This window comes from Trematomus bernacchii, unplaced genomic scaffold (genome assembly GCF_902827165.1).
Source record: "Trematomus bernacchii unplaced genomic scaffold, fTreBer1.1, whole genome shotgun sequence".
Classification (NCBI taxonomy): Eukaryota; Metazoa; Chordata; class Actinopteri; order Perciformes; family Nototheniidae; genus Trematomus; species Trematomus bernacchii.
Genome location: NW_022987524.1, coordinates 1,065,236 through 1,091,355, shown reverse-complemented (window position 1 = coordinate 1,091,355; position 26,120 = coordinate 1,065,236). Strand labels below are relative to the sequence as shown.

The window sequence follows — 26,120 nt, the reverse complement described above, 5'->3', positions numbered from 1 at the left end:
TCATACTGCTCATAGGCTACTGTGTATATCTAGTGTATTCATACCCCTCACTGTTTATTCATCATTCAATTCATTCTATATTTTATTCTGTAGATTGTGTACATTCTGAAGCACCCCCCAGGATAGCCATAGCACCCCCAAGAAATGTATGTGTCTTTCTTTTCTTTTTTATGTGTGTGAAATTCATAATTTGAAAAAGGATTGATTCGAAAATAATATGCTACAGTACAAGTAGCCTACTTCTGGGTCTTTGTGTTTCATTCAAGCCATTTTGTGTGCGTGCGCGAGCAAGCGAGAGAGAGCGCGCGCACCGGTGGGTATCTACCGAAGATCGTTGTGGTTAGCATCTGGTGCTAGCTAGCCAAGCTAACAAATATAAGAAGCTTTTTCAACAACAAGGTGGAGGGAGAACTCTCTCCTGTCAGACTGAGAGTCTCAGATAACCTCAGCTCAGGTGAAGTAAAGGACTCTCTCAGTGTTTAGATAGTTAACTTTAGTCTAGTTATCTCAGTGGGTCTCAAACGGTTTGGTCACGATTAGTATTTCCGAGGCACACGTTTATATGATCATTATAAAAAAATAAGAGCATAAATGAAAAACAGTTATGAAATACTATATGACAGTAAAACAAGAATACAGTTTAAAAGGGGAGAGATTTGTAAAATATCCATAAAGAAAAAGAAAATCTGTTTACAGTTCTGTTTCATATGGGTGTTGAGAGATGTATCCATAGACCAGGGATGCAAACTTGTCACCTTTCGGCGAAATTCGCCGTTTTGAATCCAAAATAGGTCGATTGTGTGATTCATGTAGATCTGCAATAAAAATATTTTTGGGGTATGGGGGGGGTCTGGGACCCGGAGTAATCTGCGGCCGCGAGCTGTTATGTGCCATCATGACACGCATGGTGTTCTTTTTTTATATATTATAATGAAGCGCGAGCTGTGTGCTCGAGTCTTCCTGCCTGTCGGCTCTGCTCATGGATGTATAATAAGGCTCTGCTGCTCCGGGATGAGGGTCTAGCTTCAGCAGCTACATTACCTACGGTGCGTTCGTTAATATTAACTGTGCGGTCCGGAGTCACTGTGGCACAGACTGGACCGCTGGTGAACAGCTGTTAGAACGGGCCGTTCAGGTGTTCAGAGCAGAGCTTCCTGTCGGAGCGGCAGAGCGTGATGTGCACTGAAAAGTTTTTCTGTCGCAATATTATTTAAGGAATCGTTGAGCTAGCTAACTAGCATACATTGTCACTATCTGCTAACGTTAGCTTTAGCCTTCGTTTTCTAATAGTTTTATAAGTATAGATCTTGTACTTGGGTAAAAGTAGAAGTACTCAGATCTTGTACTTGATTAAAAGTATAAGTACCAGAGTGTAGGAACAATCCTGCAATCAAAATGTTCCTTAAATAAAAGTACAAAAGTATTATCATCAAAATATAGTTAAAGTAGCGACAGTAAAAGTAGAAGTACTCAGATCTTGTACTTGAGTAAAAGTAGAAGTACTCAGGTCTTGTACTTGAGTAAAAGTAGAAGTACTCAGATCTTGTACTTGAGTAAAAGTAGAAGTACCAGAGTGTAGGAATACTCTGTTTCAGTAAAAGTACTGCATTCAAAATGTTCCTCAAACAAAAGTAGAAAAGTATTCTCATCAAAATATAGTTAAAGTAGCGACAGTAAAAGTAGTGATTGTGCAGATTGGTCCATTTCAGAATAATATATATGATATGTTTTATAATGATTGATCATGAAAGTGTTATCAAAGCTGGTAAAGGTGCAGCTAGTTTGAATGACTTTGTATACTGCAGGGTAGCTTGTGAATTTACTCCAGGTCGAACTAAAGTCTGATTTAACACTTGATTATTTTTCACATCATTCATCCACATCTGTAAAGTAACTAAAGGTATTAAATACATGTAGTGGAGGAAAAGTACACCAGTTACCTCTGAACTGTAGTGGAGTAGAAGAACAAAGTAGCAAAACATTGAAATACTTAAATAAAGTACAAGTATCTCAAAATTGTACCCAAGTATAGTACTTGAGTTTATGAACTTAGTTACTTTACACCAGTGGCTATAAAGATAGAAAGACTAAGCCTTGCACAGAGGCATGAAAATACATTTTCAAAATGCTCAACAGTGCTGCCAAAATTATAAACTGACTGCTACACAATTCAAATAAATGCTTTTATATATTTCTATTAGATGTGACTCTTTGGCGTTTCTGTTATTAACACTGCTGCTTTAGTTGTTCTGACTGCTAAAATCCTCTGTTATTCCTCATTTTAAAGCCGATATTCCGTGGGGTCGGGGGGCTCGGGCTTGTCACCTTTTTCATACCGGATGAGTTTGCATCCCTGCATAGATCTCTTCATGTTGCTCTCAAAGTGCACCAGATTGATGCTTTTAACTTCAATATTAAAAAAAATAATCTTCCCGGGGGAGCATGCCACCGGACCCCCCTAGAGGAGGTGAGGACCCTCCTATAGGAGGTTAGGTCCACTCCCCACTTGTAAAAAATAGCACTGCTTACACCTATATGCCGTGAGCTGATTATCGAGCCTTCATTGTAACAGTCGCGGGTGTACTGTGTACTATATGTGCGTGTGGGGAGTGTTGCAGTAGAAAATTCAACTGTAGCGCTGGTGCAAACTAAATGTTTGAGCACCCTCTATGAAACGTCAAGCTACCCCACAGCACTAGTGTTAATTTCGTTGACTAAAACTATGACGAAATATGTTCGTCAACGACCTTTTTTTCCATGACGAAAACGAGACGACGAGACGGCACCGACGGCAGTAAACATTAGGCTTGTTTGAGACAAGCGAGACCTGCGCAGACCTGCGCAATTGCGATCAACGTCTTGCTAGTGCGTTGCATGATGGTTAGTCATTTTGTCCGACTTGCTCTGGAGGCTCGCCTACATGAGACGTTGAAATATCGCGGGACAAAGACGCCCGCAGACTTGAGAGCGAGGCGCGGCGAGGCGGCGCAGTTTCTCTCCACGGGCTGCGGAAGTGAAATGCTTGATGGGAAACGACTTGCTGGTATCTCGAGCTGAGCGCTCATTGGTGGGTTTTACCCCGTGCTGGGGATGAAACTCTCCATTGGCTCGGCAAAAGTGTGTTGTTGTTTTGTGTCAGTTTTACGTTGCCACTTCCATTCACATTTTTCATCATTGTTCCACAATGTTTATCATCATTAAATTAATATCTATATATTTGTATACTATACTTGCACTGCTTACCGTTGTCATACTTTATATATCTTAGCATATTCATACAACACACTGTTCATACTAGGCTAGGCTACTGTGTATATAGTGTATTCATACCCCTCACTGTTTATTCATCATTCAATTCATTCTATATTTTATTCTGTAGATTGTGTACATTAATTTTCACTTTACTGCTTTATGCACTCCTGGTTAGAAGCTAAACTGCATTTCGTTGTCTCAGTACCTGTAATCTGTGCAATAACAATACAGTTGAATCTAATCTTGAGCAGGAACAAATGTATTTACTTAGTACATACCTGACATTAACGATTAAACACATTTGTCCATTCTTTATCAATCAATGAATCAATCAATGTTTATTTATATAGCCCAATATCACAAATGTTACATTTGTCTCAGTGGACTTCACAGTTTGTACAGAATATCAGTATGACAATACGACACCCTCTGTCCTTACGTTTCACATCATACAAGGAAAAACTTCCAGAGAAAAACCCACAGTTTAAAGGGGAAATGAGAGAAACCTCAGGGAGAGCAACAGAGGAGGGATCCCTCTCCCAGGACGGACAGACGTGCAATAGATGCCGTGTGCATTTATAAATGCAAACCCAGTCAAGCCGACTCCGGAGGTGGCGGTATGCACCTTAAAGTTGTTTGAAATCCGCCAAAAAACCGAGAGAAGAAGAAGAAGAAGAAGAAGAAGCCGACTCCGAGCTGTCCGACTTCAGGCGAGCTTTTTGAGACCTCCCCCGGCTGCGATCGGCTATTCTCGTCTACTTTCGAGGCGAGCCGCACCTCGTCTCAAACAAGCCTAATAACTGTAACAAAATCATCATGCAATATCGTTGACGAAAAGTGACGAGACGAAAATGTAGTTTACTAAATAAAAACTATGCCAAAATCTCTCTTTACTTTCGTTGACGAAAAATGAGACGAAATATTATCAAAGATAACGTTACATCTCTGATAGTCAGTTTTTCTCCCAGCAGTTCAATTTCCGGTGCTGCGGCTGGGCAGCAGCTGTGTGTCTGTGCCGCGCGCGGCGGTACATTTGAAATACACCGGACAGCGGCACACTGTGAACTGTCAGGAAGACTCGGGTCTAACTCATGGTCTAACTAACCTTATTTAACAGAAAATAAAATGGCAACAACAGGGCAGTGGTCGCACTCGCGTTAACCGAATACCCCCCCCGTCAGCGCGAGTGAGTGATACATTGTGCACTCGACGGGTAATAATGGATTATGACGGAAATGTTACGATCTTGTCTGTCAAAATTACTGACAACGAAAAAGTATAAAGCCACCACTGCTTGGGAGAAAGAAACAATGTGATATTTGGGCCCATTTTCGCTACAATGAGGCGGAGAAAAAAAGCGAATGCATTGTTTTATCAGAAGGGAAGCAATGTAGCCTTAACACAGCTGGTAAAAACACCACAAACCTGACCAGATACTCTCTGCAAAGCTGCATTCTTAATCATTCAACCTGTGTTTTTCATCAAATAAGGACAAGATATAATCTTATTGTGAAATAAGTTTGACTAAAATGACAAATTATTGGTTTTGGCTAGACTAGTTTGACTGAAATGTTCTATATAATCTGATGACTAAAAAAGACTAAACAGTTTTCATTGACAAAAAGTAGATAATTAGTTTTCTTCGACTAAAATAAGACTAAAATATATATATATATATTATTTTCTTGCAGCCAGATAGGAACATTACACATATCCACAGTATTTACTGTATATCTGTATAGTTCAATGTTAATTGACAATAAATATTGTTGTTTTTGAATTGTACTTTCTTTATTTGATTGGCAGTCAGTTGTTGATTACATGCAGACGTTGATAAAGCTACAGGCTACTTCAATATATATCACACTAATTCATAAAGAAACTTAGACATTTTGATGTTCTGGACCTTTGCATGGGGACATTTTCTCTAACTGGACCTCATTGAATTTTAGTTGAATACCCCTGACCTAGAGAATTCGAACGGCTCTTATCATGGCTGCCACTGAGGTACTTCTGGGTCATTTCACTCCGTTAGGAAGGTTCCTAAGCCAAACTGACTATTCGACCGCAACCCTAGTGAATCTTCTCTGATACAGAGCACGTCCTGTGATGCTAAGGATGCTGGGAAAGAGGTGGAGCCTGCAGAAAATGAAGGTGTTGTCCAGTTGTCTCGAGCAGAGGCGAAGCAGGCCTGGCTGACAGCAGGGGGCGACACTGAGAGGGCTGCCAGACAGGCTCTGAGGGATAGACTCTCCAAGGTAACACATGAAGGAAGCTTAGAAATGCACCATCATATTTCATCTGTCCTTTGTTTAGACATGGCATCATTTTCTTCTTCGCCCCACCCTCAGGTGAAGGAGCTGAGTGCACTGGGCTTCAGTGATGAGGCTCCTTGTCATGAGGCTCTGAGGCAGAGTGGGGGGGAGGTGAGGGGGGCCCTGGCCCTGCTGCAGAGGCCCCTTCTGGAGCCCTTCCACAAACACATTTGGAGTGACAAGCCCGAGCCTCCCGTAGACATCCATCACCCCGACAAACAGGTGAGCACAGGAAAAACATCGGGCCTGAAAATGTGTTTGGACCGGACCCACAAAAAACTATTTATGAAAAATATAAATCACATTCATTACACATTCAAATTATTTTCATTTGAGATTTGAATAAAGACCCTTTGATGCAGTCCCGGATGTGTTTAACCATAGATTTCCAGAGGGAGGGGGCAGCGATGGAACAGTCTCTATCCCCAAATACATATGTGAATACAGCTGGTCGGCACCCATTTAACCCCTGAGCCACACTCGCCTATTAGTCATTAGCTAATATAATCTTTGCTAGTTTGTTAAAATGTTACCATGTATAATTGTTTGAAGTACAGAAGTTAACGGTTATACCTTCAACTTAAAATGTGCAATATACTGTATGAGTCAGTACCAAGAGTCCTCCTGTTAACAATTTAATGCAAGTAGCTATTTTTTTTAGGTCCGTAGCTATATCTACATACTTTGTGCTGACAGCGAAGAGAGCTCAGACATTTTAGGTCTGGTGAATCGGTTTTACTTTGGAATCTTCCTTACATACAGTAATACAGTATGCAAAACAGTATAAGGAAGTGTGTGGTGAAGTACATGTGATTTATTGTTTTGGTTTTAACCGTCTTATCATGTAATGTTATCGCGAATCATGGATTTTAACTGGTGTTGCTATAAACTAAAACCTTTGTGATATTTTGACATCTTGTTGGATTCTTCTGAAAACAAATTCTGTTCCAGCGCATATGTCGGAGGTTACTGGCCGTTTACAATCTCCCCAGCTGGGGCCGCTGTGAGCTGGCTCTGTCCCTGCTCCTGGAGCACAGCGCAACCTACTCCCTGGAGGATGTAGTGCAGGCTGTGAGAGAGTCCCACGACAGGGAGTTCATCCGGAGAGTGCTGGCTAAAGAGTGTCCCATCTGCCTGTCTGTGTTCCCCCACAGCAAGGTACTGACACAGTCCTGGGCGGATCTCGGAGGGGGGCCACAGGGGCCAGTGTAACACTGAGCTTCGGACCCTGTGGCCCCCCCTCCAAAAGTATATACCTATGTTCTTGCATTTTATGAAAGTGTTGCAACCAATTGTGTGCTCTAACCTAGGCCAAAGTTAACAGGGATGTTTTTCTTTTTTTCAGTAATGTAATTGAACAAATGTAAACTAAGTTACTGAAACACATTTTGTGACTAAAACAAATGCCAACACATATTAAGAAATAAAATTAAAACAAAAAATGTTGGCTGCATAAATAATGTATTTATTAACCCAGACTCCTTTTAATGTTCTGTATCTTGGGCCAAAGTAACTAATACAAGCTAACTAAAAGAATTGTAACTAAATCATTGACACAAACTCTGTTAAGTAATCAAACACCAATAAGGGTATTTTTTTTTTTTTTTATGCGCCATGACTTTATACTAAACTAAAAATGTTAGTATCTTGACCACTATCTTTGTCTCATTCTTCCCGTATTAAATGTGCACCTCTCATTCAATTATTGGCCCTATCACGGCCCCCCAGTAAAATGTGTCTGGAACACAGTGAATGTCTGTACGAGTGTTGCAGTGTTACTGTATCTTAAGTTCTTTCCTCCTTTCTCCCTCTCTTCCTTCAGATGCAATCCCTGACGTCCTGTCAGTGTTCTGTGTGCTGCGGATGTTTCCAGCAGCACTTCACCATCGCTGTGAGGGACAAACACATCAGAGACATGGTGTGTCCCGTCTGCTGGGAGCCTGACATCAACGACCCCGAGCACCTCAACAGCTACTTCTCCACCCTGGACATACAGGTATGAAATTCAATGTGCAGATGAATGACTGCAGACCGTGACTATTATGTGGGGATGTCATTCTCCGAGTCATGTCATTCTCCAGCAGAGCGAGTTTGGTGTTACACAGCTAATATGATAGCTTCCTCCATGGAGGTTTACAGTGTCAAAACTGTTTGCTATTGGTCAGCATTCATTAAAAACTTCACACTTACTTTTGAGATATTTTACACATCAAGTTTCAAAGGTTTTATTGTCACATGCACAGTAGCTACAGTGTAGATGATGAAAATCCCAGGTCTCAGGCTCCCTCAACAATGCAACATACGCACAATGCCAATGTGCAAGTAATGCAGATGTAGTAAACTATATACAGAAATCAAATGTCCACTCCACTGGCATCCCTGTACTGGCGGCTTGTATCTCGAAGAAGCAAGAATTCATTTTAAATTCCTTTTACTGACCTACAAAGCCTTGCATAATCAAGCACCTTCATATATCAGTGACTGCCTATAATGTTACATCCCAAATAAAACTCTCAGATCTTCCACTGGCTTGCTTTTAGAAGTTCCTAAGGGTGTTACACAAGTAATCTGGGGGGATGTAAACTGGTTAGCTCGAGAGGCAGCAATGGATGATGCATATATTTGTTACATACACCTTTTATCTGTAATGTTTAACAGCTTGTTGCATCAATAGGTTCTGTCATGATGCTGCACCCGTACTCTCACACTGCTTTAAGAGCTTGTTTTTTTTTTTAGAGTTTTGAGCTTGTTCTGGGTCAGTGTGTGTTAATATTCAGGTTATTGACATGTGAGTGAAGCTTGAACTTGCTTAGTAATATTTCAGTCCTGGCTCAGGGGGGAATCTCCAGGACTAACGTAGAGTTGTTTGGCTCTGAAATTACTTTTATTTATTTTATAATGGGTACCATTTTGTCATAGCAAACGTTGGTCGTCATCACTTCATTGTCACATATGAAGTAGTGTTCGCGACATGATTGTTAAAAAAACCAAAAAAAACACTGGTTATTAAGTTGTTATTTTCTGTTGCAAAAAATACTTCAATAGAGTTATAAGTTGAAGCAGCAAATAGTACATATTCTTAATTTAAGCCCCTATAAAAATTCAAGATCCTACGCTTACCGTAATGCTTGTTGATGGCATCTTTTCTTAGATCTTGCTGCCTTGTAAATACCTTCAACTGTGGAAACCCATACCCCCCAGTTTGTAATGCAGGCTTTCTGTTATGAAATGTATCTCTGAGCCCAAAAGTAAAAAAACATGATGACTTTTCTCTCTTCTCATGATCAGGTTTTTATTTTCTCTGAGTAAACAAAGCTGCTTCACAGACACAGCAGACATTATACAGTTGTTTTCACTGACTGAATAAAAATAGACTTGTCAAGTTCTATAAAATGTGTTGTAAAATATCATCCCCAGCTCATCTTCAAGAACTAACTTTTACATTTATTTGGTTCTTGCAACCTCCAGGGATTGAGTTGTACGTTGTGTTGTTGTGTTTTGTGCTTCAGCTGCGGGAGTGTCTGGAGCCAGAGGTGTACGAGCTGTTCCACAAGAAGCTGACGGAGCAGGCTCTCATCAAGGACCCCAAGTTCCTGTGGTGCTGTCATGTGAGTACCAGGGGGCACTCTTGGCTTTGTCAACAAAAATGATGGCGAACAAATGTAATTTAAGTACAATTTTTTTAAGACAATGGAAGCTTTTATAATATTAAAGACAATGTGCAATGTTTACTGACTACAATTAGTTTGAATTATTGTTACATATTTTGTTGAGTTGTGTACTTACATTATCCAAACTATACATTTTCTCTGGTTGTCTGCCAGAAGCTGTCATACATTTACATTTTATTCAGTTTTAGTAAAACATTTGCACTATACCATACTATACAGCTTTTAGATCTTGGTAGTTTTTAACTCAACTTTTAACCAAATGAAGTTTACAGAGAAACAAGCTGAGCAAACTCAGCCTTTAGCTTGTGGCTTTTGGGAAACACAGATCTTTAACGTGAAATTGCTATAGTCTGTGTTTTAACGGTTTTAATCACAGGGTCCTTTTGATTTACAGTGGAAGAGACTTCAGCAAATAATTTAGCTTCTGGGTAAAACCTAGATCTTAAAGTGTCAGAGTAAAGAGCTGGGGGAACACTGATTTAAAATGAAACTAATGTATTCTGTGTTATACAATTTATTCAATAATGTTGTGCTTCCTTTTGGAGAAGTAGAGGCCTTTTCCAATTCCCTGTAGTAAAAATCCTGAATCCATTACATCGCATTTGATTATTGTTCTGAATGAGAACCCCCCCAGTGTCCCCCAATTACAAATGTTATGTTTAAAGAGCTCTATTTTTGTGTCTACACAATCAGCACTCTTATCACGCTTGTTTAACATAACATCCTTTGATCAGTAGAGGCTTCTAAATTGGCTGCAAAGTCTGTGTTTAATGCAATGTCAGTAAATCAGTCTGCAGTGGTCTATACATTTAAAACAGCTGATTCTTACAGTACCTGAGGTCCACATGGCTTTATACTGTATGACAAATGTTTTCAGTTCATTAAATCCCTGCAGCCATCTAAAGATAGCAGGACACTGTATGTTGATGAATCAGGTCTCTTCTCCTCTTATCTTTTCCTTTCTCCTCTCCTCAGTGTTCATATGGGTTCATCTATGATGGCGACCAGCTGAAAGTCACCTGTTTCCAGTGTCGCAACAGTTTCTGTGCTCAGTGTAAGAAGCCTGTGAGTATGATGTGTTGATTGATTGATTGAAAAGTTTATTAACAGCTTGTATATTGGGTACAGTACAGTACAGCTCAAAACATACAATTGTTAAGGGGATGCAGACCAGAGAAAGACTTTCGTCTTGTTTACATCAGGGTCCCCCATTTCCAATTCATCATATCATTTAAGACATATAAGACATATTTGACATACAGATGGCTTATTTACAATTTACATACAGGTGGTTTTTTACATACAGATGGCTTATTTACAATTTTCATTTTAGATTTCGTTCTAATACATCCTAACCGGACATTTAAGACATACCAAGTCTACAGATATACAGTTAGTAACAGAGTCTAAAATGCGAGTATATACATAGATGGGGGGGGGAAGCTGTCCATTGTACGACAGGTTGAGATTTGTACCATTACCGGGGCCAGTTTTGCAATGCTTTCCCCCGAAGGTGCTCTTTAAGAGAGGTTTTGAAGGTAAGTATAGTTTTACTTTCCTTTACAGTTGTTCCACTCTCTGTTGTGCTGATCGCCTTCTTTTCTTTCTCAGTAAAGTTTGGTCTCTCCAAAATGATTGTGTTATCTTCTCTTCTCACCCTCATCATTGAAGTTCTATCCTAAAAACATGTTAACATGATGTAAGACAAGGACATATAAATGATGTCAGGTCCAGAGGCAGAAGAAGTACGCAGATCATTGACTTGAGTATAAGTAGCAATAATAGTGTGAATTCAAGTGCAAAAATACTTTTTTTTACAAGTAAAAGTCCTGCATTCAAAATAGTACTTCAGCAAAAGTACAAAAGTATTAGCATCAAAATATACTTTAAGAACCAAAAGTACCCATTATGCAAAATGGCACATTTAAGCACCATATATTTGTAATTATATTATCATAACTTTTGATGCATTGATGTTTCCATCGCTAAAATGTAGCACTTAAAGGTAAAGTTGGGGTTTATTTAAATTACTTTATATATTACTACTGGGTAGCTTAACTTATTATAATATATCAAATACAATAATAGGAAGTCATTGTGAAAACAGAAAAGAAAGGTCTGTGAAGGGAGAGTCCACGCTTGGACAACATTTCCACCAATCATTGCTGTAGCATTGGAAAGCTCACACTCAGGACATGGAACTCAATAGGCGCGTTCACACCAAGTACTTTGCAGTACTTAGTTCCGGCACTCAGTGCCCCGGGACTTTTTACCCCAGGGCACTTAGTACAGATTGCGTTCACACCGGAGTACTTTTCCCTGAGGGAAGATTAGGCAAATGAGCCGCTGACGTCACTTCTTCTTCTTCTGCTTTGGCTTTACTGGCAGGCCACAAACCACTTCACGGCGAGTACAGTAGGTGGCGGTATGCACCTTAAAGTTGTTTGCAATCCGCTGCAAAACAAGAGAAGAAGAAGAAAAACTTCCCGCGTATACTGCGACGCCCACCCACTCGCTGTACATTAGGCGTCTGTTGTTTACCTTCCGACCTCAGACATGATGGAGATGGAGTCGACTGAAGTTGTGCTGTTTGTGCTCATGTTATACAGCTTTGTAACTGAGTTAATGCAGCCTGAGCAACTTGCGTACAATAACAAAACAAGCCGAGCACGAGTGGTGGTGGAGAACGCTTTTGGCAGACTGAAGGGCAGGTGGCGGTGCTTGATGAAAAGAAACAACTGCAAGATGGACAAGATCACAATCCAGGTGGCTGCATGTTGCATATTACATAACCTTTGTGAAAGTAATGATGATGAGTACAGGGACGAATGGACTGCCTTACCGGCGACCCAGCTTGATGGGCCAGCCATTGCCGAGGCTGGGGGGCAAGACACGCGCACAGCCCTTAATGTAAATTGTACATTGTAAACATTTTGACAATAAAGCTGATCTTTTGTACAGTGCTTTTGTTTCTCTCTTTTATTTTCCAGTCAAGACAGGCAACATTACAATAGTGTACAGTGTGACAATATAATAACAATAAACTGTGCCAGGTGTGTTGTATGCACAGTAAATAGGCTCAGCAGCAAACCCACCTTTATTATATATATATCTTCCTGAGACCCACTGCATCCGTCTGCCATAAACACTATGGAAACCTACATGTTAGTTTTGGCCCATAGTGGACTCCATTTTGTGTTGTGTAAAATGGGGGGGGAATTAAAAGTTTGCAAATCCCCATGTCCTCCTCAGAGGATAATCATAAAAACATTTAGTTTTAGGTAAAATAATATTTTAAATGATATAAATGATCATATTTGTGTATGTGCCCCTGCCATTCCTCCACAAGGTTGCAACATTGATGATAGATAAATGACAAATAAAGCTTCGCCAGTTTATAACCGATGAAACATGATGGTATCAGAATAATCACTTACATGTGATGTATAGGATGCTACGGTCACTAAAGATAAAGTGTCAGGAGAAATAAGCAAGATACAGGATCTGTTTAATCGCCATGTAGGTTCTCTTTATTGCACTCTCAAGACATAACAGTAAATAGAAGTTCACATTTTTAATGTAAATAAAATGTGTACGTTGTACATGTAAGTTAACATTATCAATATAAAATAAAGTGTCAGTTGTATCAAGACTATATAATAACAGTAATAACAATAATATAAAATAAACTGTCCCAGGTGTAGGGATAGGCTCAGCAGCATACACACCTTAGTGCAAAGTTGTGTGTCAGTATTAATAAAAACAATACAAAATGAACTGTCCCAGGTGTAGGGATAGGCTCAGCAGCAGACATTGTTAACAGTGGCAACTATAGGGAGGAAGACCTGTTGGCTTTCACTAGCTGGGAAAGCACTTCCAGAAACTCATTCTGAAAAGTGGTTTGTCGCTCATCCTGCACCGACACTTCATCCTGGCGCTGTGCCTACACTTCATCCTGGCGCTCCTGGCGCTGCACCGACACTTCATCCTGGTGCTCCTGGCGCTCCATCTGCTGCTTCAACACTTCAGCCTGGCGCTCCATCATCGTGAGCATCTTGTCCTCCGTTTCCTGGGCCTTGGTTAACAGCTCCATCTGATCCCCGTGCATCGACTCTTTCACCACGGCACGCCGGTCCTCCAACGCCTGGACGGTGTCAAAGAAATTCACATCCCGTGCCCGCTTTGCTAAAAGGGAAAATAAGCAAGATACAAGATCTGTTTAGTCGCCATGTAGTTTTACAACATACTAGGAATGTGTTTACTAGTCAACATTGGACAGGGTGCAGGCCGGGACAAGACAGTGTACACAATGCAGGTGTATAGTAGAAGATAATATAGGATCAAATAGCATAAAATATATATATATATATATATGAGTGTGTGTGTGTGTAGCTGCCGCTCAAAGTGCCCTTATTTATTGTTTTGTATTTTTGAAGAGTGCTTCATGTATGCTTGAACTTTGTTTAATGTTGTTGAGGCAAGCCCGGATGTTTACAATGTTTGTGAGAGAGTAAAAACGGCGCGAAAATTTGTAAACGCCGGTCTAGGCGAATACGTTTTCACGCTGTTTCATAATTGTACCAAGAAGGAAATAAACATGATTGTGAACATCAGTTCGATGCGTAACGTTCTTTCAAGACAAAGTTACAGTGTGTGTACCTTTGCGTTTGGTTGCTGGTAAGGGGGACGAGCAAGCAGTGTTAATTTTGGCAGCTGTTTTTGATTTAGTCTTAGTCTTAGTCTTTAGACGAAAATGGTTATTAGTTTTAGTCACATTTTAGTCATTTCTATCCTTCATAGTTTTAGTCTAGTTTTAGTCGACGAAAACTCAAAACGTGTTAGTCTAGTTTTAGTCGACGAAAACTCAAAACGTGTTAGTCTAGTTTTAGTCGACGAAAACTCAAAACGTGTTAGTCTAGTTTTAGTCGACGAAAACTCAAAACGTTTTAGTCTACTTTTAGTCGATGAAAAAATACATTTTAGTCAACTTTTAGTCAAAATTATTTCTCTCTTTAAACCAATTCAGTTAGGCAAATACAGGTATCTGACATTGGAATCAAGGGGACAGCATCAAGTGTTGAAATTCGTAAAGCAACATTTCACTCTCTTAACACTTTACTTGTGTAATATCTAGGGATGGGTATCGCTAAGGTTTTCTACGGTACTACTAGTCTTATCAATACTGCTTATTGATCCGGTACTTTAACGGTATTCTTGTATTTACTTTTTGTTATTTTTTAAAGGAAAAAACTAACAAATTGTTAACCGAATTAATTGCTTTATTTAAATGTGAAATAAATGAAATATATATAATTATGTTAAAATATTGTAGGCTACTGTACTTGAGTAAAATGTTGAGGTACTTGTACTTTACTGGAGTATTTAAATGTTTTGCTACTGTGTACTTCTACTCCACTACAGTTCATAGTTAAATGGTGTACTTCTACTCCACTACATGTATTTAATACCTTTAGTTACTTTACAGATGTGGATGAATGATGTGAAATATAATCAAGTGTTAACTCAGACTTTAGTTCCACCTGGAGTAAATTCACAAGTTACCCTGCAGTATACAAAGTCATTCAAACTAGCTGCACCTTTACCAGCTTTGAGAACACTTTCATGATCAATCATTATAAAACATATCATATATATTATTCTGAAATGGACCAATCTGCACAATGAATACTTTTACTGTCGCTACTTTAACTATATTTTGATGATCATACTTTGACTTGAGGAACTCTTTCTACACTATGGTATTTTTTTACTTAGCTACAAGATCTGAGTAGGCTACTTCTCCCACCTCTGCACACCTGATGTGATAACGTTACTCGTAATTGGGGCAACAGAGCTACGAGTTAAGGAAGTCGAAAATTGTGCATTTCTCCGATTGAATATGACGCCTTTTGGCCGGCTGTTTGGACAGACTACTCTACTCGTGTCAACGCGCTAACGCGAAAACATGGCAAACGAGCTTTGTCCACATCGAGCCTTGTAGAGTGTCTCTATACTCTCTGAACGCTCCGTCCCCGGCAGATCTCTGTGTGTGCCGCTGCAGCGTGTCTGTTAGGCCCCGCCCCCCGCACAGAGAGAGAGGGAGATCGCTCTTCTGGAGTGAAGAGAGCGGAAATAATGATATTGCAAGTTAGAAACGTAAGATGCATTTTGACAGACAAGACGGGCAATTGTGGGGAAATACCCTGCATTTTGAATGTCCGATAGTCCACCATTAACACCTTAGTCCCGTCTCGTCTCGTCAACGAAAACTAAATATACATTTCGTCAAATTTTCGTTATCAAGAATCTATTTTTAGCTCGTCATCGTCTCGTCTTAGTCGTGTAAAAAAGGTCGTTGACGAACATTTTTCGTCATAGTTTTCGTTGACGAAATTAACACTGCGAGCAAGCGCTGTGATCTGGAAGGGAAAGCTCGCTTGTTTCCAATCCTGAGAGTTGTCCAGCCTCGCCTGAAACACACGATTAGTGCCATGAGTTAGTGACGCAAATTACAGAAACACTGCACAGTTATTCACAAGTCAAAACGTTTTCATAGCGGCCGAGAATATCTAGCTAGCTAGATGTTATTAGCCAGCTCGGGGCCGGTGTTAGCCAGTTCAGCCTAGCATGGCTAGCTTGATCTACTGAGCAAATAAAAGTACATCTGAGACCATTATTGTGCAGATTAAAACCCCAGTGCATGTAGTTGATTTTACCTTCGTCGTGGTTGTCATCGTCGGCCACTGAATCCGCCGTTTGAGCGGCCTCCCACACCATCGTGCCCGAATCGAAGGTCGATGCTGTCCCAGAGAAAAGGTCTGTGGCCTAGCAGAGCATCCAAGCGCTCGTACCATCCTCGGCGTAGATTTCCAGAAGCGCCGACACCTCCTCATCACTCCACCGCTTCGATTATTTATTGATGCTTGCCATAACTGCTTTCAAAACAAACTACTCTCCGTTGGTGCGCTGGGTTTTTGTAGCGAGCAAATAAAATGGCGGCTCTGCAAAACATTTCAGAGTTTTACGGGGCGCGGTTTGCAATTCGCCCAGCCAATCAGAACTGGGGCACTTTTTTCCCCCAGGAAAGTACGATCTCTCAGCAGGCACTAAAAATGGGGGTAAAAGTTCCCGAGATTAAGTGCTCTTTTTGGTGTGAACGCGACATAAGGGGTACTAACGGAACTAAACGCGAAAAGTACGGTGAAAAGTACTCCGGTGTGAACGCGGCTAATGGAGAAGGTCTTTAGACAAGTCAGAGTCGCAGTTTAATAGGAAAGTAATTATTACCAAGTAAAGTGGCAACTGATTGTTTTTTATTTATAGGCACTACGTCTATTTAATCCATATAAAAGGCATTGAGAGAAAATTGGGTAGACATTATTTTCTCTCTCAAATGGTCTGCAGCAGCTAAGTTATTTCAAATGTAGAGACCTCTCTATTTAAAGGGCAAAATGTAAAGTTGTATCCACCTGCTCATTCTGTCGACCATAAATGCTTCATTGAAGGTAAGGTTTGATCTCTGGCTTGTCTTTCACCACCTCTTTATGTCCTTTGACATGTGACACACATGTATAGTGAGATGGAGACTCGACCTGCGTCTTAAAGGCAAAAAGCAGAGACATGACTCTGTGTCCCATAAATATTGAAAAAAGGCAATGTAACGTGTTTGGATCTCTGCCAAACTGTCATCAATAATAAGTACCATCGCACAACCACGGTGTGTATCATTTACACAAACTAATCCACACCATGAGTTGCAGCCTCTGGCATCAGATAAAAGGACTTTGATTATACGTTAAATATACACCTAAATAAATATATTGGGAGTTTCCCCTTCTTTACAGTATATCACCTTTTATCCTCCCTGCTGTCTCGCCAATGTTTCTGACAGACACTCATTAATGTGACAGTTTCTGCTTTGGGTTATTTAAAAAGATTCATTTGTAAGATTGTTATTAATAACCTTTCGATTATCTATAGTAATAATATAATGCATGAGGATTTTGAACAATTGGTTATGGTATACATAGTGAAGTAAAATAAAACATAATAATGATGACTAAGATTTGTTCCCGTCAGTTTAATTGAGTTAAACTCCCCGGCTCTTACCAAGGAGCACAGAGGAGAAGCAGAGGAACATGAGATTCACACTCTGATTTTCATTTTAAAGCGTGCACTTCACCCAGGAAGAGGACAGGTGGTTACCAATGGTTACAGTGTGTGTGTGTTGTCTCTGCAGTGGGAGTCTCAGCATGCAGGCCTGTCCTGTGAACAGTACCAGTCCTGGAAGAGAGAGAACGATCCAGAATACCAGAGACAGGGCCTAGCTGGATACCTGCGGGACAACGGCATCAGTAAGCACACACACACACACACACACACACACACACACACACACACACACACACACACACACACACACACACACACACACACACACACACACACACACACACACACACACACACACACACACACACACACACTAGGGGTTTCACCAACTAATCGACTAGTCGACTACCTCTACCAATAGTCGGCGCTGTAGGCAAACGTGGGAGATGAGGATGCCGACATTGGCGCTGAGGTGCTGCAAAATGCTCCAGCAAAACATCTTATGCGCAAATGCGCCGCAATTATGCGCTCGACAGTTTCAGTTTTAGCTTCGGCGCTAAAAGTTCACGAGCGTGCTCCACTAGCACCCCCCCTTTGAACAGCTGTTTGGACTTCATTTCGAGAGCAACAAGAAAAAACATGTCAACAGTGGCGCGGATGAGCTACGGGATTACTGCCAGCAGACACACAATGGATAACCCTCTGAAGTGGTGGGCACAAAACACGAACCGCTTCCCCCGTTTAGCCAAGCTTTCCAGGAGCTACCTGGCTATTCCAGCCACCAGCACCCCAAGTGAACGGATGTTTTCCCTGGCAGGCAACACTGGCTGCGTCTCACTTCGGTTAAATGGAATCCTTGCGTCCCTCACTTGCGTCGTTTCACTGCGTTTAGTCCCTCCCACCAGGGAAGCATGGAGAGACGCAAGGAAACCACGAGAAGCAGGGAAATGAGTTTTAAGAGCAATGGGACGTCCTTTCCTCCGGAGCGTCACGTGAAGCGACGTCCGTTTGTGATGACGCCGCACAGCTGTTCGTCTGACAGCAGCTCTGTCCCCGTTGTTTTCACAAACACCCCCGCCTCTGTTAGTACACATTTACTGACACAAACATTTGTATCATCTGTTGTAGACCCAAATACATTAAATAAAATAAGAACTCATTCTCAAAAAAGATAAACGCCATTCTTAAAATGTATAAACGAACAATAGTTAGATTAATATTGATTAGAGTGCACAATAGAAATAAAATAATTCAGAGAAGAAAAAGAGATATGTTATCTATCAAAACCCAGTTAGATTAACATTCATTGGATTGCACACTTTGTTTGTGTGGATATGTAGCAAATTAACATTTTAAATAGCACTTAATGACTGACTGAATGGAAATGACAATAAATGAAAATGTAAAACGAAAAAAGCGATCATGAAAATGTTTCCAATAAATGAATAAAATGATTTTTGACCACTTTGTTGTTCAGATATATCACATATTTGTAACTGAATGATGCATTCATTGAAACAAAGGTGGTTCCTCCATTATAGCTCCTCCGTTATCACTCCTCGGTCCTCCGGCACAAATAAGGCCACTGGGACACTACTCAAGATGGCGCAGACAAATCAACTTCCGGTGATACCGAGACCGAGGAGCGAGGAAATGAAAAATAAGAGACGTGAGACGCAGCCACAGTCACCCGACAGCGGTCAAGCCTCCTTCCCTCACATGTTGATGCTTTGGTCTTCCTTAACGCAAACCAAAAAACCTGGAAGGGTTATTGAGGAGGACAGCAACAGCGAGTAAAGTGTTGCGCAATGCGCACTGGATTTACTTTGCATTTATGTTCCTAACAGAGTTTTTTCAGTAGATTTGGTGAGTCCAGTTACTGTTTTTAATTTAATTAGCCATGTAACAGCAGCATGCAACACAAATTAAAATGCTGCTTTGTTACAGTGTTTAACGTAACCGTATGCATTGCAATACAAAATACAGTTTTACACCTCTCTTTGTGTGTCTTTATTATGACGTAACAACTAGTCGACTACTATTTTGAAAAACTTGACGACTAGTAAATATTGGTAGTTGTGAAACCCCTAACACACACACACACCCTTTTTTGCAGTATCATATATTAGCTGCAGTTGTTGAAGGTGTATTTCAGTCACCACATCAAAATAGATTATTAATAATAATAATAATACATCAAATGTATAAAGCGTAAGGGTAAGATGACCCTCCCCCTTTATTTAGGGAACTGTGCACATCTGTTGTCATGTGACCATACATTCAGGAAGCACACATCATTTATTTTTGGCTGTGATGGAGAGAAGCACATGGTAAACTAAAAACCATGTTTTGCTTGTCAAAGTACATTTTCAACATGTCAGGTATATCAGGTGTATCCAGGTCTGAAAATATTTATCATACATGTTGGTTATTTAGCAAGGTGTAAAACCATGTGGATCATTTAACTAAAGATTATCAGGAATGGCTAAACTAGACTATGTTTTAAACATAGCAGCATCTTTAGAAGGGCTTCAGCCTTCAATAGAACTACAGTGATAGAGAGATGAGAGAATACCCACAATTGATAACATGAATAATTATCAATTACTAGCTTATTTTTTTATTTTCTTTGTTTGTGCACAAGCATTGACATTTTTAGATACAGTACCAGTCAGAAGTTTGGACACACCTTCTCATTCAATGGTTTTTGTTTATTTAACTGTTTTTCTACTTTGTAGATTAATACTGAAGACATCAAAACTATGAAAGAACACACATGGAATTATCTAGTGAACAAAAAAGTGTTAAAAAATCCAGAATATGATTTTTTATTTTAGATTCTTCAAAGTAGCCCCTTTTGCCTTGATGACAGCTTTGCACACTCTTGGCTTCTCTCAGTCAGCTTCATGAGGTCGCCTGGAATGGTTTTCAATGAACACGTGTGCCTTGTCAAGAGTCCATTTGTGGAATGACTTGCCTTCTGAATGTGTTTGAGAGCATCAGTTGTGTTAGAGGTAGGGTTAGTGCACAGTGGAAAGCCCTATTTGACTACTGTTGTAATCCATATTATGGCAAGAACCACTCAACTCAGTGAAGAGAAGCGACCGTCTATCATCACTTTAAGAACTGAAGGCCAGTCGATCCGGAACATTTCAAGAACTTTGAATGTATCTTCAAGTGCAGTCGCAAAAACCATTGAACGCTATGATGAAACTGGCTCTCATGAGGACCCCCCCCCCGGGAAAGGAAGACCAAGAGACACCTCTGCTGCAGAGGATAAATACATCAGAGTTACCAGCCTCAGAAAGCACAAATGAAAGCACCTCAGATTAGAGCCCACATAAATGATCACAGAGCTCAAGCAGCAGACAATCTCAACATCCACTGTTCAGAGGAGACTGCGTGAATCAGGCCTTCATGGTCCAATCGCTGCAAAGATCCACTACTGAGGATGAACAACAAGAAGAAGAGAATAGTTTGGGGCCGAGAAAACACAAGGATTGGACATTAGACAGTGGAGATCTGTACTTTGGTCTGATGAGTCCACATTTGAGATTTTTGGTTCCAACCTCTGTGTCTTTGTGAGACGCAGAGAAGGTGAGCAGATGGTTTCTGCATGTGTGGTTCCCCCCCGTGAAGCAAGGAGGAGGAAGTGTGATGGTGTGGGGGGGGCTTTGCTGGTGACACTGTTGGTGATTTATTCAGAATTCAAGGCTCACTTAACCAGCATGGCTACCACAGCATTCTGCAGTAGCAGCAAAATATAAATCATATTCTACATTTTTAACACTTTTTTGTTTACTAGATCATTCCATGTTCCTTTATAGTTTTGATGTCTCTATTATAAATCTACAATGTAGAACAAATTTAAATAAACAAAAAACTAATATAATATAATAATATTTAAATATAAAGAAAGTTTCATCGTTCAGTACCGACAGAGATTACACTGCTCAGAAAGAGTGTTTATCTCCGGATTGATTCCTGGCAGGTCATTTGAGTGGAATTCAGAAGCTTGTATATCTGGTCAGTAATGCAATGAAATTGTTGATAATAATGAATATGCAAACTGTCTGCTTCTTTGTACATTATATTTTAAATGTTCACTTATCTACTGACACTACCTTTCCCTTCTCTCTGTGCTTCCTCCTTCCCCCCCCCCCCCCCCCCCCCCCCCCCCCCCCCATCCTGTCCTAACTGTCGCTTCCAGTACGCGCTGTCTAAAGGGGGCTGCATGCACTTCTGCTGCTCCCAGTGTCGCTACCAGTTCTGCAGCGGCTGCAACAACCCCTTCCACACTGTGAGTCTGAACCAGCATGTGGTCCTGGTGCTGCTCAGCACATTACTGTTTGTTACTATCCTACAGCTTGCTCTATGGAGGGATTCACTTAAAAATATCAAATGAGATTCAGTCTTCAATTAAAGTTAAAGTCTTAAATACTAGTCAAAACATGCCTTATTCCTTTTTTTAACATTGTAAAAAGTTAAATTTGCATGGTAGGCCATGGCAAGTCTTTGCTCCTCTATATGAAGGAATACCCCCTAGTTTTGATATAAATGATCCAGGAATGAGTCCTAAAACCGGGATATAAGTCAGCATTTTAGCACTTCTGGTTGCCTCGTCTCAACGTTTTTTGAATATGTTTTTTGTTAGAAGCCTGAAATAATGTCTTTGGTTAACACAAGCTGTGAAATAGTCACGTTTTGTTCTAAGACATCAAATACGTCAGTAAAAACCCCACTGGTGAATCTCTGAAGCTTCTATGTGACATTAAAAAAGTGTTTGCTAACAAGTGGCTAATATATATATATATATATATATATATAAATGAGAAGAATAAAAATCATCACCCCTCCTTGAGCTCAGTGATGGTGATGTGAAAATCAATGTGACCGTGATGTCCATTTGCTACATAGAACTTTCACTTCTGCAGATTGGCATTCAATGATTCTCAACTGCTGAACACAACGTGTTTTGCCTAGAGATCTTATTTTCTGGCAATATTCTAAACCCAATGATAAAAATCCATTATGCCTTTTGTTGAGGGAGCCTTGAGATGCTAACGGTCCTACAAAAGTACATTATCACTTCATCCAGTCCATAGCATCAGCTAAGCTAACCTCTCCCCCCATTGTTGTTGTTTTAAACAAGCTGTTGCTCAATGTGCCGTGTAAAACAAATCACAGAAGTAAGCTGTGAAAGTAGTCCGAATGAATTGCTTGCAAACCCATGGTTTGGTGTGAATGCAGCTTTAGGTTTACCATATAGGTGATTAACATCTGACATACCTGAACATTAACATCTGACATACCTGAAAAGCTATTAACATCTGACATATACCTGAACATTAACATCTGTGCAGACCTGAACATTACATCTGTCAGACCTGGACATTAACATCTGATACATACTGAATCATTAACATCTGTCAGACCTGAACATTAACATCTGTCAGACCTGAACATTAACATCTGACATACCTGAACATTAACATCTGACATACCTGAACATTAACATCTGACATACCTGAACATTAACATCTGACATACCTGAACATTAACATACTGTCAGACCTGAACATTAACATCTGACATACCATGAACATTAACAGTCTGTCAGACTGAACATTAACATCTGACATACCTGAACATTAACATCTGTCTGACCTGAACATTAACATCTGTCTGACCTGAACATTAACATCTGACATACCTGAACATTAACATCTGTCAGACCTGAACATTAACATCTGACATACCTGAACATTAACATCTGACATACCTGAACATTAACATCTGTCTGACCTGAACATTAACATCTGTCAGACCTGAACATTAACACATCTGTCTGACGCTAACATTAACACTTGTCTGACCTGAACATTAACATCTGACATACCTGAACATTAACATCTGTCAGACCTGAACATTAACATCTGTACATACCTGAACATTAACTCTGTCACGGACCTGAACCATTAACATCTGTACATGACCTGAACATTAACATCTGACATACCTGAACATTAACATCTGACATAACCTGACATTAACATCTGTCAGACCTTAACATTAACATCTGTCTGACCTGAACATTACCTCTGTCTGACCTGAACATTAACATCTGTCTGACCTGAACATTAACATCTGACATACCTGAACATTAACATCTGACATACTGAACATTAACATCTGTCAGACCTGAACATTGAACATCTGTACATACCTGAACATTAACATCTGACATATACCTGAACATTAACATCTGACATACCTGAACATTACATCTGACATACCTGAACATTAACATCTGACATACCTGAACATACATCTGACATTCCTGAACATTAACATCTGTCAGACCCTGAACATTAACATCTGTCAGACCTGAATCATTAACATCTGACATACCTGAACATTAACATCTGACATACCTGAACATTACATCTGACATACCTGAACTTAACATCTGACATACCTGAACATTAACATCTGATCGACCATACCTGAACATTAACATATGACATACCTGAACATTAACATATGACATACCTGAACATTAACATCTGACATACCTGAACATTAACATCTGACATTCCTGAACATTAACATCTGACATACCTGAACATTAACATCTGTCAGACCTGAACATTAACATCTGTCTGACCTGAACATTAACATCTGACATACCTGAACATTAACATCTGTCTGACCTGAACATTAACATCTGTCTGACCTGAACATTAACATCTGACAATACATGAACATTAACATCTGTCTGACGCTGAACATTAACATCTGTCTGACCTGAACATTACATCTGTCTGACCTGAACATTAACTCTGACATTCCTGAACTTAACAATCTGACATAAACCTGAACATTACATCGACATAACTGAACATTACATCTGACATACCTGAACATTAACATCTGACATTCCTGAACATTAACATCTGACATAACCTGAAACATTAACATCTGTCAGAAGAGACGCTGAACATTAACTATCTGACATACCTGAACATTAACATCTGACATACCTGAACATTAACATCTGACATACCTGAACATTAACAATCTGTCAGACCTGAACATTAACATATGACATACCTGAACATTAACTCATGCGACATGAATACTGAACATTAACATCTGACATTCCTGAACATTAACATCTGACATACCTGAACATTAACATCTGTCAGACCTGAACATTAACATCTGACATACCTGAACATTAACGATCTGTCTGACGCTGAACATTAACATCTGTCTGACCTGAACATAACATCTGACATACCTGAACATTAACATCTGTCTGACCTGAACATTAAACATCTGTCTGACCTGAACATTAACATCTGTCTGACCTGAACATTAACATCTGACATACCTGAACATTAACATCTGACATACCTGAACATTAACATCTGTCAGACCTGAACATTAACATCTGTCTGACCTGAACATTAACATCTGACATACCTGAACATTAACATCTGACATACCTGAACATCTGACATCTGACATACCTGAACATTAACATCTGTCTGACCTGAACATTAACATCTGTCTGACCTGACATTAAACATCTGACATACCTGAACATTAACATCTGACATACCTGAACATTAACATCTGTCAGACCTGAACATTAACATCTGACATACCTGAACATTAACATCTGACATACCTGAACATTAACATCTGACATACCTGAACATTAACATCTGTCTGACCTGAACATTAACATCTGTCTGACCTGAACATTAACATCTGACATACCTGAACATTAACATCTGTCTGACCTGAACATTAACATCTGACATACCTGAACATTAACATCTGACATACCTGAACATTAACATCTGTCTGACCTGAACATTAACATCTGACATACCTGAACATTAACATCTGACATACCTGAACATTAACATCTGTCTGACCTGAACATTAACATCTGACATACCTGAACACTGAACATTAACATCTGACATACCTGAACATTAACATCTGTCTGACCTGAACATTAACATCTGACATACCTGAACATTAACATCTGACATACCTGAACATTAACATCTGTCTGACCTGAACATTAACATCTGACATACCTGAACATTAACATCTGTCAGACCTGAACATTAACATCTGTCTGACCTGAACATTAACATCTGTCTGACCTGAACATTAACATCTGACATACCTGAACATTAACATCTGACATACCTGAACATTAACATCTGTCTGACCTGAACATTAACATCTGACATACCTGAACATCTGACATACCTGAACATTAACATCTGACATACGACATACCTGAACATTAACATCTGTCACCTGAACATTACACTGTCTGACCTGAACATTAACATCTGACATACCTGAACATTAACATCTGACATACCTGAACATTAACATCTGTCAGACCTGAACATTAACATCTGACATACCTGAACCTTAACATCTGTCTGACCTGAACATTAACATCTGACCTACCTGAACATTAACATCTGTCTGACCTGAACATTAACATCTGTCTGACCTGAACATTAATATCTGACATACCTGAACATTACATCTGTCCACCTGAACATTAACATCTGTCTGACCTGAACATTAACATCTGTCACCTGAACATTAACATCTGACATACCTGAACATTAACATCTGACTACCTGACATTAACATCTGTTGACCTGAACATTAACATCTGACATACCTGAACATTAACATCTGACATACCTGAACATTAACATCTGTC

The 26,120-nt window shown here is 39.9% G+C and overlaps 1 protein-coding gene across 1 annotated transcript in view; it reads left to right on the top strand.

Annotated features, from left to right (window-relative positions):
- The window catches only part of LOC117473196 (E3 ubiquitin-protein ligase RNF31), a gene marked incomplete in the record, with an annotated part of 85,460 nt that overhangs the window by 56,018 nt on the left and 3,322 nt on the right, over positions 1-26,120 (top strand). The window contains 8 exon segments of the mRNA XM_034118716.1: positions 5,349-5,510; positions 5,604-5,789; positions 6,519-6,725; positions 7,390-7,563; positions 9,077-9,175; positions 10,214-10,303; positions 17,478-17,592; positions 21,538-21,650. Coding sequence (XP_033974607.1) covers positions 5,349-5,510; positions 5,604-5,789; positions 6,519-6,725; positions 7,390-7,563; positions 9,077-9,175; positions 10,214-10,303; positions 17,478-17,592; positions 21,538-21,650 — 1,146 coding nt within the window.